The sequence below is a fragment of the Arachis duranensis genome, chromosome 7 (assembly GCF_000817695.3).
Source record: "Arachis duranensis cultivar V14167 chromosome 7, aradu.V14167.gnm2.J7QH, whole genome shotgun sequence".
Taxonomy (NCBI): domain Eukaryota; kingdom Viridiplantae; phylum Streptophyta; class Magnoliopsida; order Fabales; family Fabaceae; genus Arachis; species Arachis duranensis.
The window spans coordinates 26,288,757-26,301,832 of record NC_029778.3 but is presented as its reverse complement, the minus strand read 5'-3'; the positions used below and the strand labels follow the sequence as shown (position 1 = coordinate 26,301,832).

Genomic DNA, 13,076 nt, shown 5'->3' with positions numbered 1-13,076 from the left:
CTTGAATAAAAATTATATTTTATTCGGTGACAGACTCAGATGAAATTGCAACGGCAACGTTCAGGCTCATAGCGAAGGCGACTAAGTGATAAGTCTGTGGAAGAAGAAGAGAAGAATTTAACAGACTCATAATGAGAGAGAGAAAGAGAGAGAGAGAGAAAAATTTACCTAGAAAAAAGGGACTCGACAGGAGAAAGGTGGCGACAGGCTCAACAGCGACGGTAACGGGATGAGCAGCGATGATGACATAAGCTGTGAACAGTGACGGACCCAGAAAAATTTAGTAATGGGGACAAAAATATAATAAAATTTAGGTATAGATATTTTTTTTGCTTCCCACAATACTCAACAAGTTAAGGACAAATCCGTCATGAATTTGAATTTCATTTAAAAATCTACAATTGGCTGAAAACGATTTGCTATACATACGAAACAGAATTCGAACCCTCAATACTTACTTAAGCGGATGACTAAGTTGATCACTTGACCAATCTAAATTGGTTTAGATATATTCAAAATTTAAAATTAGAACTATCTAATACATATTGATAAAAACTAGAAATATACACACAATCATTATTATAATATTTAAAATAATAAAAATATAATTTTATACACATAGTTTAATATTTAAAATAACAAAAAATATTTATAAGGACTTTTTTTATTTTTAACATGACTAAATATTATTTATATATATATTTTTAAACAATTATTTTACTTTTTATTATCTCATATTTAATTGTCAAATCTACTTATTATTATTTTTATAGTATAAATAATTTTTTAACCAAAATAATTACATATATATTTTTAAACAATTATTTTACTTATTTGTCAAATCTACTTATTATAATTTTTATAGTATAAATAAATTTTTTAACCAAAATAATTACAGTATATTAATACATAGATAATATATTTTTTTATCTTAAACAATTTTTAAAAAATCACTAATAATTTAAGTTGTATTTAATTAGAAAACTAAGTTTTAATTTATTTATTAATTAATTAACTAATATAATTGTTCATACCCTGGCCCAATATCAAAGGCCCAGGTCCAAATAAAAGGCCTAATCCAAAGGATTAAGCCTAGCGAAGCACCGACCTCCACTTAAGAAGTCGGTGTCAACCACGACTTGGTCTGAAGAAGTCGGATATGAGATTAGCTGGCAGGTAAACACTCATTCAAATGAGTAACCGCCCCTAAAATCTCTCTAACCGCTTCATAAAGCCATATCTTAACCTCCCCAAGATAATAGGGACGGTTAACACCCTAAAGATACGGCACTACTTCAACGGTGGTTATTGGCTCTCCACTATAAGTACACTGACACCCCTCAGGTATCTCTAAGCCCAATACTCTCTAGACCTGCTTACACTCTTGCTAACTTAGGCATCGGAGTGTCTTTGCAGGTACCACCCCCCATTCACTCGCAAGCACAAGTCGGACGGAGCCTCCCGAGTTGCAGATCCATCCGAAGCCCTCCTCCTTCATATACTTGGGCCACCAAACGCCATCCATCCAATTAATCTCCGGTTACCCACCGTAACATTGGCGCCATTGCCGGGGACCCGAGAGATCATCCATTAATGGCGGACAGATCCCACGAAGAAGGACATGTGGAAACAGATTCTGAACAAGAGAATCTAGACATGGGTAATGACAATGAAGACCTGGCCCAACACCAGGAAGATAACAATCAACACAGAGAGGGTACCTCCGGAGTGAAGAACCCGAAGGTAAATTCCTCAGACGGGCGCGAATCAGAAAAAGGCGGACCATCCCACGTAGCTGAATTAATGGGATTAGTCCACAGTCGCCTGGAACAATTGGAGCAGGAGCGGGAGAAACAAAGGGAAACTGAAAGGTACCTTAAAGAGGAGATGGAGCGGCGAAAAGAGTTAGAAAGAAAACTCTTACAGCTAGAATCCTCCCTCAAGAGTCACAACTCCCGCGACGAACAAGAAGACTAACTTTTGGGCGGCGAAGATCCTTTCAGCGAGGACATAATGAGGGCAAAAGTTCCGAGGAACTTCAAAAGCCCTGATATGGACCTCTATGATGGGACCACGGATCCAAAGCATCATCTAAGCAACTTCAAAAGTCGGATGTATCTGGCTGATGCCTCCGACGCTACGAGATGCAAGGCTTTCCCGACCACTTTGTCAAAAGCAGCGATGAAGTGGTTCGATAGCCTCCCCCCGAGATCAATCACTAGCTTTGAAGACCTCTCAAGGAAGTTTTTGATGAGGTTCTCAATTCAGAAAGACAAGGTAAAACATGCACCGAGCCTCCTGGGAATAAAACAGGAGGTCGGAGAATCTCTGCGAGCCTATATGGAAAGGTTCAACAAAGCATGTTTAGAGATCCAAGACTTGCCCACAGAGGCAGTCATAATGGGGTTAGTCAATGGACTTAGAGAAGGTCCCTTCTCACAGTCCATATCTAAAAGACACCCCGTTTCTCTAAGTGATGTACAAGAAAGGGCTGAAAAGTACATCAATATGGAAGAGAATGCAAAATTAAGGGACCTGAGTTGGCGACCTGGACCCCCTCCTTCACCTAAGGAGAAGGAAAGGGAAGTCAAAAGAAAGGAAGAACTCGGTCTCGAGAGACCCAGGAAGTATCACTCTTATACTCCTCTAAAAACTTCTATAGTGGATGTATACAGAGAGATTTGCCACACTGAAAGGCTGCCACCCCCTAGACCTATTAAAAATAAAAAAGGGGGAAGCCGCAGCGATTATTGAGAGTACCATAAAATATATGGTCACTCCACTAATGACTGTTACGACCTTAAGAATGTGATAGAAAAGCTGGCCAGAGAAGGTCGGCTTGATAGATATCTCATGGAAAGGTCGGACAGTCACGGAAAGAGAAAGCGAGATGATATGGATAGAAGAGATCCACCACCACAAACCCCAGAGAGACATATCCACATGATCTCGGGAGGATTTGCGGGAGGTGGAATCACCAAATCTTCTCGCAAAAGACATCTCAAAAGAGTATACCAGGTCGGAGAGGAGTCACCCGACCTCCCCACTATCTCGTTCACAAAAGAAGATGGGCAAGGGATAATCCCCGGGCACGATGATCCCGTGGTGATAACTATGATCCTAGCCAACGCCCATCTCCACAGAACCCTAGTAGACCAAGGAAGCTCGGCGGATATCCTCTTCAAGCCCGCCTTCGACAAGCTAGGGTTAGATGAAAAAGAGTTGAGAGCCTACCCCGACACCCTATATGGATTAGGGGATACGCCGATAAAACCACTAGGATTCTTGCCCCTTCACACCACTTTTGGAAGAGGGGAAAAATCAAGGACTCTGAGCATAGACTTCATAGTCATCGATGAAGGGTCAGCCTACAATGCCTTAATTGGCAGGACTACCCTTAATCGCCTTGGAGCAGTGGTATCCACTCCCCACCTTTGCATGAAATTCCCGACTCCAGGAGGAATAGCAACGGTGAGGGGAGATCAAAAATTGGCGAGAAAGTGCTACAACGAAAGCCTAAATCTGAGAGGAAAGGGCAAAGAAGTCCACACCATAGAGCTAGGCGGCACAAGGACCAGAGAAGAGCTGCGACCCCAACCGGGAGGAAAAACCGAGGAGATACAAGTCAGTGAGGAGGAAGAAAAAAACACTTACATAGGAGCCAACCTAGGGGAAACCCTAAAACAAAGGTTGGGTGAACTCCTAAGAGCTAATTCTGACCTCTTCACATGGAAGGCTTCTGACATGCCCGGGATCGATCCCGAACTCATGTCCCACAGACTCTCGGTTTACCCCGGGTCCCGACCTGTACAACAAAGAAGACGCAAGCTCGGCCCGGAACGAGCTCTAATAGTAGAAGACCAAGTACAGCGCTCCTGGAAGCCGGCTTTATTAGAGAGGTCAAGTACCCAACATGGATAGCCAATGTAGTGCTAGTCAAAAAACAGAATGGTAAATGGAGAATGTGTGTCGACTATACCGACTTGAATAAGGCATGTCCTAAGGACCCTTATCCCCTCCCGAGTATTGATACCCTGGTGGACTCCAGCTCGGGGTACCAATACTTATCATTCATGGACGCCTACTCGGGATATAACCAAATCCCGATGCATGGACCCGACCAGGAGAAAACATCATTCATCACACCCAAAGCCAACTATTGCTACGTGGTCATGCCATTCGGACTAAAGAATGCAGGAGCCACGTATCAAAGGCTGATGAATAAAGTGTTTTCCCCCCATCTAGGGAGCCTAATGGAAGTATACGTCGACGACATGTTAGTAAAAACCAAGCACGAAGTCGACCTCTTATCCGACCTCTCACAAGTCTTCAACACTATAAGGTTGCATGGGATGAGACTAAATCCCGCAAAGTGCGCCTTCGCGATGGAAGCAGGGAAATTTCTAGGATTCATGCTAACACAAAGAGGGATTGAGGCCAATCCCGACAAATGCAGAGCCATCCTAGAAATGAAAAGCCCGACTTGTTTGAGAGAGGTCCAACAGCTCAATGGCCGACTTGCAGCCCTCTCCAGATTTTTGGCAGGATCAGCATTAAAGTCCCTCCCGCTATTTTCCTTATTAAGGAAGGGATGCCAATTCGAATGGACTCCAGAATGCGAGGAGGCGTTCCAAGAGTTCAAAAAATTCTTAAGCCAACCTCCTATCTTAACCCGACCAATACCGGGAAAAGACCTCGTCCTATACCTATCCGTAGCAAACAGGGCTGTCTCATCAGCCCTGATAAGAGAAGACGAGGTCGGACAACACCCGGTCTATTTCATCAGTAAGGTCCTACAAGGCCCTGAACTAAGGTACCACAAACTAGAAAAGTTTGCCTACTCCTTAGTGATAGCCTCACGAAGGCTACGACCTTACTTTCAAGCTCACACAATAAGGGTCCGCACGAACCAGCCCATGAAGCAAATCCTCCAAAAGACGGATGTTGCAGGCAGAATGGTTCAATGGGCAATAGAGCTCTCTGAGTTCGATCTGACATATGAAACTCGGACAGCAATTAAAGCCCAATGCCTCGCCGACTTTGTGGCAGAATACGCAGGAGATCAAGAGGAAAAGCCGACTACATGGGAACTCTATGTTGACGGATCCTCCAACAAAACAGGGAGCGGCGCAGGTATAATATTGGTAGATGAAAGAGGAACCCAGATAGAGGTCTCCTTAGAATTTGAATTTCCGGCTTCAAACAAGCAGGCAGAATATGAAGCCTTGATCGCCGGATTAAAGTTAGCAGAAGAAGTTGGTGCTACAAAGGTGATGATTTACAGCGACTCACAGGTGGTGACCTCCCAAATAAGCGGAGAATATCAGGCAAAGGACCCTAATATGAAGAGGTACTTGGAAAAAACCTTGGAGCACCTCGGGCGCTTTGCAGAAACCGAGGTTAAACACATAACTCGGGATCTAAATAGCAGAGCAGATGCCCTATCCAAGTTAGCAAGCACCAAACCAGGAGGAAACAACAGAAGCCTGATTCAAGAAACCCTCCAAGAGCCCTCGGTATCAAAAACAGAAGATGAACAAGAGGTGCTTGAGGTAGTCGGTTTAAACCTCGGATGGATGAATCCCTTAGTCGAATACCTAAAATTCGACATCCTCACTAAGGAGGAGAAAGAAGCTAAAAAGATCCGAAGGGAAGCACAACATTATACTTTGGTGAGAAATGTCCTTTACAGAAGAGGGATATCAACGCCATTGCTAAAGTGCGTACCGACCTCAAGAACCACCGAGGTGTTGGAGGAAGTACATAGTGGGATCTGCGGAAACCATCTCGGAGCAAGGTCGCTGGCCAGAAAAGTAATCCGAGTAGGATTCTATTGGCCGACCTTGCAGAGAGATGCCACAGACTTTGTGAAAAAAATGCCAACCATGTCAGATGCATGCAAATTTCCACGTAGCTCCACCAGAAGAGCTCATCAGTATCACTTCTCCCTGGCCTTTTGCAAAATGGGGAATGGATTTGTTAGGTCCTTTTCCCCAAGCACCAGGACAAGTCAAATACTTGATCGTGGGAATAGATTACTTCACAAAGTGGATAGAAGCAGAACCATTAGCCACTATCACCGCTCAAAGAAGTCGCAAATTCCTCTACAAAAACATCATCACAAGGTATGGAATACCTTATTCCATCACTACAGACAATGGAACCCAGTTTACCGATGCCACCTTCAGAAGTCTAGTAGCCAGTCTAAAAATCAAGCACCAATTCACCTCGGTGGAACACCCACAAGCCAATGGGCAGGCCGAGGCAGCTAACAAGGTCATACTGGCAGGACTAAAGAAGAGACTACAGGAAGCAAAGGGAGCTTGGGCTGAAGAGCTCCCTCAGGTGCTATGGGCTTATAGGACAACCCCCCAATCCGCCACAGGAGAAACACCCTTCAGATTAGTCTATGGCGTAGAAGCCATGATTCCAATAGAAATCAATGAGCAAAGCCCAAGGGTAATTCTCCATGATGAGGTCGGAAACATACAAAGGCACAAAGAGGAGCTCGACTTGCTCCCCGAAGTCCGAGAAGGTGCCCAAATAAAAGAAGCGGCATTGAAACAAAGGATGACTGCCAGGTACAACAAGAAAGTCATTCGAAGAACATTTGCCCTAGACGACTTGGTCTTAATCAGAAACGACATTGGAGTCAACAAATCAGGAGAAGGAAAGCTCGCCGCAAATTGGAAGGGGCCATACAAAATCAAGGAAGTATTAGGGAAAGGTTATTATAAAGTAACCGACCTGAATGGCACCGAGCTACCAAGGTCGTGGCATGCTTGTAATATGAAAAGGTACTACAGTTAAAAGCGAACTCTACTCCCTGATGTACTCTTTTCCCAACTTCGCGATTTTTTCCCAAAAAAAGGGTTTTTTCTGGAGATGGGTTTTTAACGAGGCATCATAGTAGAGACTAAGGAAAAATAGGCTATCAAAACCCTTAGTAGCAAGAAGGTACCTTCCCAATTAATAAAGATCTTTTTCATTTACAATATCTCTTACAATATCCTTCTTTATTTTTCTAAGTTTTTCTACGAAACGCGCCGACTTAAGCTCGACAAAACGTGAAAATCCCATGAACCGACCTAGATGGTCGTCAGGATAAAACGACGAGGTACAAGTCGGCGTAAAGAGGTTATATGAGCTGATCGTAAAAACTCGGGAACGATCCGACTCTTAAGTCGAAACGAGAACCCGAGTAAAACGAACTCGGAAGTACTCCGAGTAGAAGAAAAAACGCATCACAAAAATAACCTAAGTCATAAAAACTCACTAAAGCAAAGCTGAGTATAAAGGATAACAAAAAGAGATTGGAAAACCTGGAAAAAGTTTAAAGGCTGCATAAAAGCCCTTGAACGAAAAAGGCTCGAGAAAATAATGCAAGCCAACAAAAAGGTTTTTCCAAAAAGATCAAGAGGGTTTGAAATATCGAAAACAGAAAAGCATGCACGCACAAGATAACTTAGAACCCTTATCCAAAAAAGGGCATTTATTTTTCTACACCCTTGTTTAAAAAGGGCACTCGGCAGGAATATTTTGTTTACGGCCTTAAAAGGCCAAAAGAAATCGTTCTCACAACCACCAACACAAATAAGTTTAAAAAAGGGGGGACCCACAGGCTGGGCCCCCATATAGCCATAAAAAATAAAGTCATCTTTTCAGAGGAGTAGAGGAATCACCACCGCCAGACTCAGGAGGAGCGCCACCAGGACCAGGAAGAGAAGCTGAAGAGGAAGTCGGAGCAACGGTTGAAGAACTCGGAGCATCTTGGGAACGAGGAGGAAACTCAATAATCCTCTGCCCCCGAGTCTTCAGGTTTGACTCAGAAACAATCTCGGGGACAGGAGGATCAACGATGGCGCCATCAATAACTACCTTGTCAGGATGTAGAGGAGAAAGATCCAAGTCGGGAGCGATAACTCTGACTTGCTCCAGGAAAATTCTCCAAGACTCCTCGGCCCCATCGGCAATAGAGTCCTCCAACTCGGCATAAGCGTTTCGAGAGTTCATCAAATCCTTCCTCACAGCCACCATATCTCTAAATAAACTTTGGTAACTTTCCTGGGCTGCCTTCCTCAAATTCGCCTCCATAGTACATTGGGCTTGCAGCTAGCTCTCCTTCTCCCTGAGGTTATCTCTCTCCTCCCTCAATTTATCTCTCTCCTCCTTCAACTCCCTCTCATGTTTTTGAAAAACAAGAAGCCTCCCCTCCAACTCCTCAACCTTCGAGGTTGCCCCCAAAGAGCTGAGGGGAGTCTTCTCAAAGATGTCCAAAAGTTTGCCACAAACACCCGCCGCCCTAAAACTCTCCTCGGCCAGAGTGGTGAGGTGGTTCCGAACAGAAACATCATCCATATTTATAAAAGGATAGATGTTCTTTCGGACGAATGCAAGAGCATCCGCCTTAACCCCACCATCCCAAGAAGAGCCAGACTCTGAAGTCTTGCGCTTCTTCTTCTCTGGCTCGGAAAGAAGTTAGGCGGAAGGGAGTGGTCGAGACAAACTTGAGGAAGAAATTATAATAGGTTGAGAGGGAGTACCCACAGTCTTAGGAGGAGGAGGAGGAGGAGGAGGAGAGGTGATTGCCCTGGCACCACCGGACCTAGCCCGGGACTTCGCTTTAGCCTCCTGGACCCTCTGGTAGGACTCCTGAGCATTCTTCTTTGCCATGTCTACAAAAGAAACAACTAACAAAAGTTACAAGTCGGTAAAACACAAGTCGGCAGAAACAACTCGGAAATAAGGAATGCATGCACTACCTAGGTGAGATTGAACAAAAGTCGGTGTTCCCTGGAGGATTTTCCTAGTATCCAAGTATGGGGCCCTCCCCCACGCTTCTCGGAAAAATCCCACAATGGCCGCCTCCACCTCGTCTAGATCATCTAGACCATACTTCTCGCAAGGGGAGGCCTCCAGCCAATAAAGGGGGAAGCGAGGGGAAGAGTGCTCATCAAGGAAGAAGGGGTGGTGACCCTCTACGGCTTGAACTTTGAAAAAGTAGTTTTTGAAGTCATGAAAAGATTCGTCGAAAAGGGTGAAAATCCTCCGACCTTGTATGGCGCGGAAGGATACCCACTGCTGTTTGTTGTTTAGCCCACTAAAGGGTTTAGTCATATGAAAAAGAAAGAAGAAAATCCTCAGAGAGGTCGGAAAGTCCAGAGCATGGCTAATAAACTGATAGATCTTCAAAAAACCCCAAGAATTGGGGTGAAGTTGAGTAGGGGCAACTCTACAGTGGTGCAAAACAGATATCTCGAAATCCGAGAAAGGAAGAAAAACACCCAAGCGGGTGATCATACATTCATACATAAAGAAAAAATGAGGGGCCGCCTCATTAACCCTCCCAAAACAAACCCGGTCTTCCGGACCCGGGATTATCAGTTCATATTTTGGCTCGTCCTCCTCCAAAGTGCAGAGCCGATGATGGGTGCGAAGGTGAGTAATGAACTCCGCATCAACCAAAGGCTCTTCCCCTAGAACTGTAACGTCAACCCAATCTACGGAGGTCATTTTCTTTCTCTAAAGGTAAACAAAGAAAACTTACAAAAGGGAAAAGGAAAAAGAAAAAATGAAAAAGGTCTCTAGAAAAGGGAAAAAGAGCCAAGCAAAATCTACAAAACTAATCCCTCTACAAAATCAAGTCATGCAAAGAAGAGGAAGAGACTAACCTTTTTCTGAAAATAAGGAAGCAGAAGTCTCCGAAGCCCGAAAGTATAGTACGTATGAGCACAGCACGAACCAAGAAAGAAGAAGTTTGAAAGATTACAGAAACGGAAAAATGAAAGAGAGGGAAAGTAGTTATAAACATGCTAAGGGGCATAATGGTAAAAGCGGAGCAGTCATTAATAAGATTGCACCGTTACCAAAGTCCTCAATACTTCCTTAACGGACAGCCCAAATAAAAGGCCTGATCCGAAGAATTAAGCCTAGCTAAGCACCGGCCTTCATATAAGAAGTCGGTGTTGACCACGACCTGCTCTAAAGAAGTCGGGCACGAGATTAGTTGGCAGATAAACACTCATTCAAATGAGTAACCGCCCCTAAAATCTCTCTAACCGCTTCATCAAGCCATATCTTAACCTCCCTAAGATAATGGGACGGTTAACACCCAAAAGATACGGCACTACTCCAACGGTGGTTATTGGCTCACCACTATAAATACACTGACACCCCTCAGGTATCTCTAAGCCCAATACTCTCTAGACCTGCTTACACTCTTGCTAACTTAGGCATCGGAGTGTCTTTGCAGGTACCACCCCCCATTCACTCGCAAGCACAAGTCGGACGGAGCCTCCCGAGTTGCAGATCCATCCGAAGCCCTCCTCCTTCATATACTTGGGCCACCAAACGCCATCCATCCAATTAATCTCCGGTTACCCACCGTAACAATAATATAATTAATTATCACTTTTTTTTAGTGTATTTATTTATTTTTCATACTAAATCAAATTTAACAATATAATTATTATGTGTTAAAATTAACAAAATATTTTTTAACATAAAATACAAAAGAACTATTTATATTTTATTTTGAGATAAATATAATATAATAAGTGGTATATATGTATATAAGTATTAATTATTTTAAAAAAATTGTGGGGGCAAATGCCCCCTCTATATTAAACGTGGGTCCGTCCTTGGCTGTGAAGGAAGATGGGAGTTGTAAATAGGTAGGCGGCGATGGACTCTGCAACAAAATGACGCGAGCTATGCAGTTTTTTTGTGAAGAAGCCGAAAAGAATAAAATTTTGGGTGAGGATGACTGAGTTTATCTTGCATTGATATAGAGTATAGACTGAAGCTATGAATCATCTGTGATGTGAGGCAAATCCTAATTCCTAAAAAATGTTTATATGTATATATTCGGGGCGGGTACACCCTAAACCCGACCATATACCCTGTTTTGAGCAAAATCTATCCCAACTTGGGTCAAGTTATTACCCTTTCTATTCAGGTATGAACAGGTCGGATACCCGCAGGGACGGAATTACATTTAACTGTGTGGGGGCACTTGCCCCGTTGAATTTCACAAAATTTCATGTAGAACATAGAAAAAAAATATTTGCCCTATTCAACAAATAAATTTGACCCCACTAAATTTTTTTCCTTGGTTCACACTCTCCCATATATAAGAAAGAAATAAAAGGACCCAAAATATAAACATTAATCAATAATAATGAATATATAAAAGCACGAATATAAAACACATCAATTAAATTTTAGTAGATGAATCCATTATCATTAGAAATGGATATACTATAGATAATGTTAAAATAAAATTATTTTTTATTTACTAACTCAATGCTTAACAAATTAAAAAAATTAAATAAATATAATGAAGAGCTAAAATTTGACTCCATTAAATATCTTTTTATTATAAAAAAGATATTTAAATTTTGACTCCATTAAATATATTTAGCTTAATATTAATAAAAAATAAATATCTAAATTATTTGAATATTTATAAATAATTTTAGACTTTTGGTATGTTTATGTAATTAAATATTATGAAAGAACTTCTTTTATAAATTGTCTATATCAAAATTTATAGTAAAATTTTAAAATCTAATCAATTGTTGAAGAAAGATAAAAAAAAGAATAGATTAAAAATAAAACAAAAGAAAATGTTGTCTGAAATCAAATGACTTAGTTTTTAAAATAAAAAAATATTTTTATAGAAATGAATTGAGACTCAAAAATATATTATTTTTTATTGGTTTTTTTTAAATTAGCTCTAGGTTTGCCATAACAACAACATTAATTAAAAAAATCTTTTTCGCTATAAATATTATAAAGAGTCGATTTTGTAATCATATAGGAGATGAATTGTTAAATGATTGTTTAATAACATATATAAAAAGAAAAATATTTAATTATTTGATAATGAAAAAAAATATAAAACCTATTTAAATTTCTATTTTAGTATTTAAATTTATTTATTAGATACTTTGAAAACAAATTATATTTTATAATAATAAAGTATAATTATAAAAATTATTGTCATATATATATATATATGCATTGCCCCACTAATAAAATTTTTTGGATCCGTCATTGGGTACCCGCGTATTCGGAAACTCCTCCAAGTCTAACGATGTTTTGATACTCCATTTATTAAGAGTTTAACGCTACCCAATGCATTGCTATATACACAAGGCGAGATTCTAACTCCTAATAGTTATTTAAGTGGACGAGTGAGATGATTACTTAACAAACTCAAATTGATTAAGACAAATACTAATTATTTTAACATTTTAATATTAAAAATTTTGAGAGTTTGATTTTAATACTAGTTTTATACTAATAGTATAAAATATTTTATACAATTATTTAATTATATTAGTTTTTTATCAATAATTATTCATACGATTAATGTAAAAAATAACTATTTTTGTTGACATAATATTACATAATTAAATACACGTATAAAATTAGTTTATACTGATAGTACATTAAAATTAAATTTTATATAAATATAAGTATAAAATTATTTTATATTAATAATATTGTATTGAAATTAAATTATATATAAAATTTGCAATCCTTATATTATTTATACATCAGTCCCAATATATATTTTTTTCCTAGGGAAGAAACCAAAATCACATCACATGTAAATCAAATTTAAAAGGGAACAATGAAAGGATAATAATAAAGTTCTTCAGCATGCCTCCAAATATATACAAATGAGATGATGAATGTGGAACATGTCCATTTAAAAATTTACACTCATTTTTTGACAAGCAACTTAATGATAAGTCATGACATTCCACATGATCAATTTGTTATTTTTAGAAAGAATATGATCTAGTGAAGACTTTTTTCCACGCTTTCAAACTTAGAGAGCGAACCTTAGTCAAAGTTAAAGAGCGCTTAAAATCTTTGTGATGAAGAGTTGTTATTGGTGAAGATGGTGATGATTTTGTATCCTCTAATAATTCAAGATTGTCTTCAGGGTTCCAAAAACGAGCATCTTTTCTCTTGCTTCTTACGGTTTCTAGCACATCATATTTGTTGCAAATTCCCCATACTGTCACTTTTTGTTGGTAGTAATCCACATTCACTGAGTATAT

The 13,076-nt window shown here is 40.2% G+C and overlaps 1 protein-coding gene across 1 annotated transcript in view; it reads right to left on the bottom strand.

Annotated features, from left to right (window-relative positions):
• Positions 1-157: 157 nt before the first annotated feature.
• The window catches only part of LOC107458436 (uncharacterized), a 15,534-nt gene continuing 2,615 nt past the window's right edge, over positions 158-13,076 (bottom strand). Inside the window, exons 2-3 of the mRNA XM_052252352.1 lie at positions 12,855-13,076; positions 158-252 (exon numbers count right to left, since the gene is read on the bottom strand). The exon at positions 12,855-13,076 is cut by the window's right edge and continues 1 nt beyond it. Coding sequence (XP_052108312.1) covers positions 169-252; positions 12,855-13,076 — 306 coding nt within the window. The 3' untranslated portion in view covers positions 158-168. The remainder of the gene's footprint in view (positions 253-12,854) is intronic.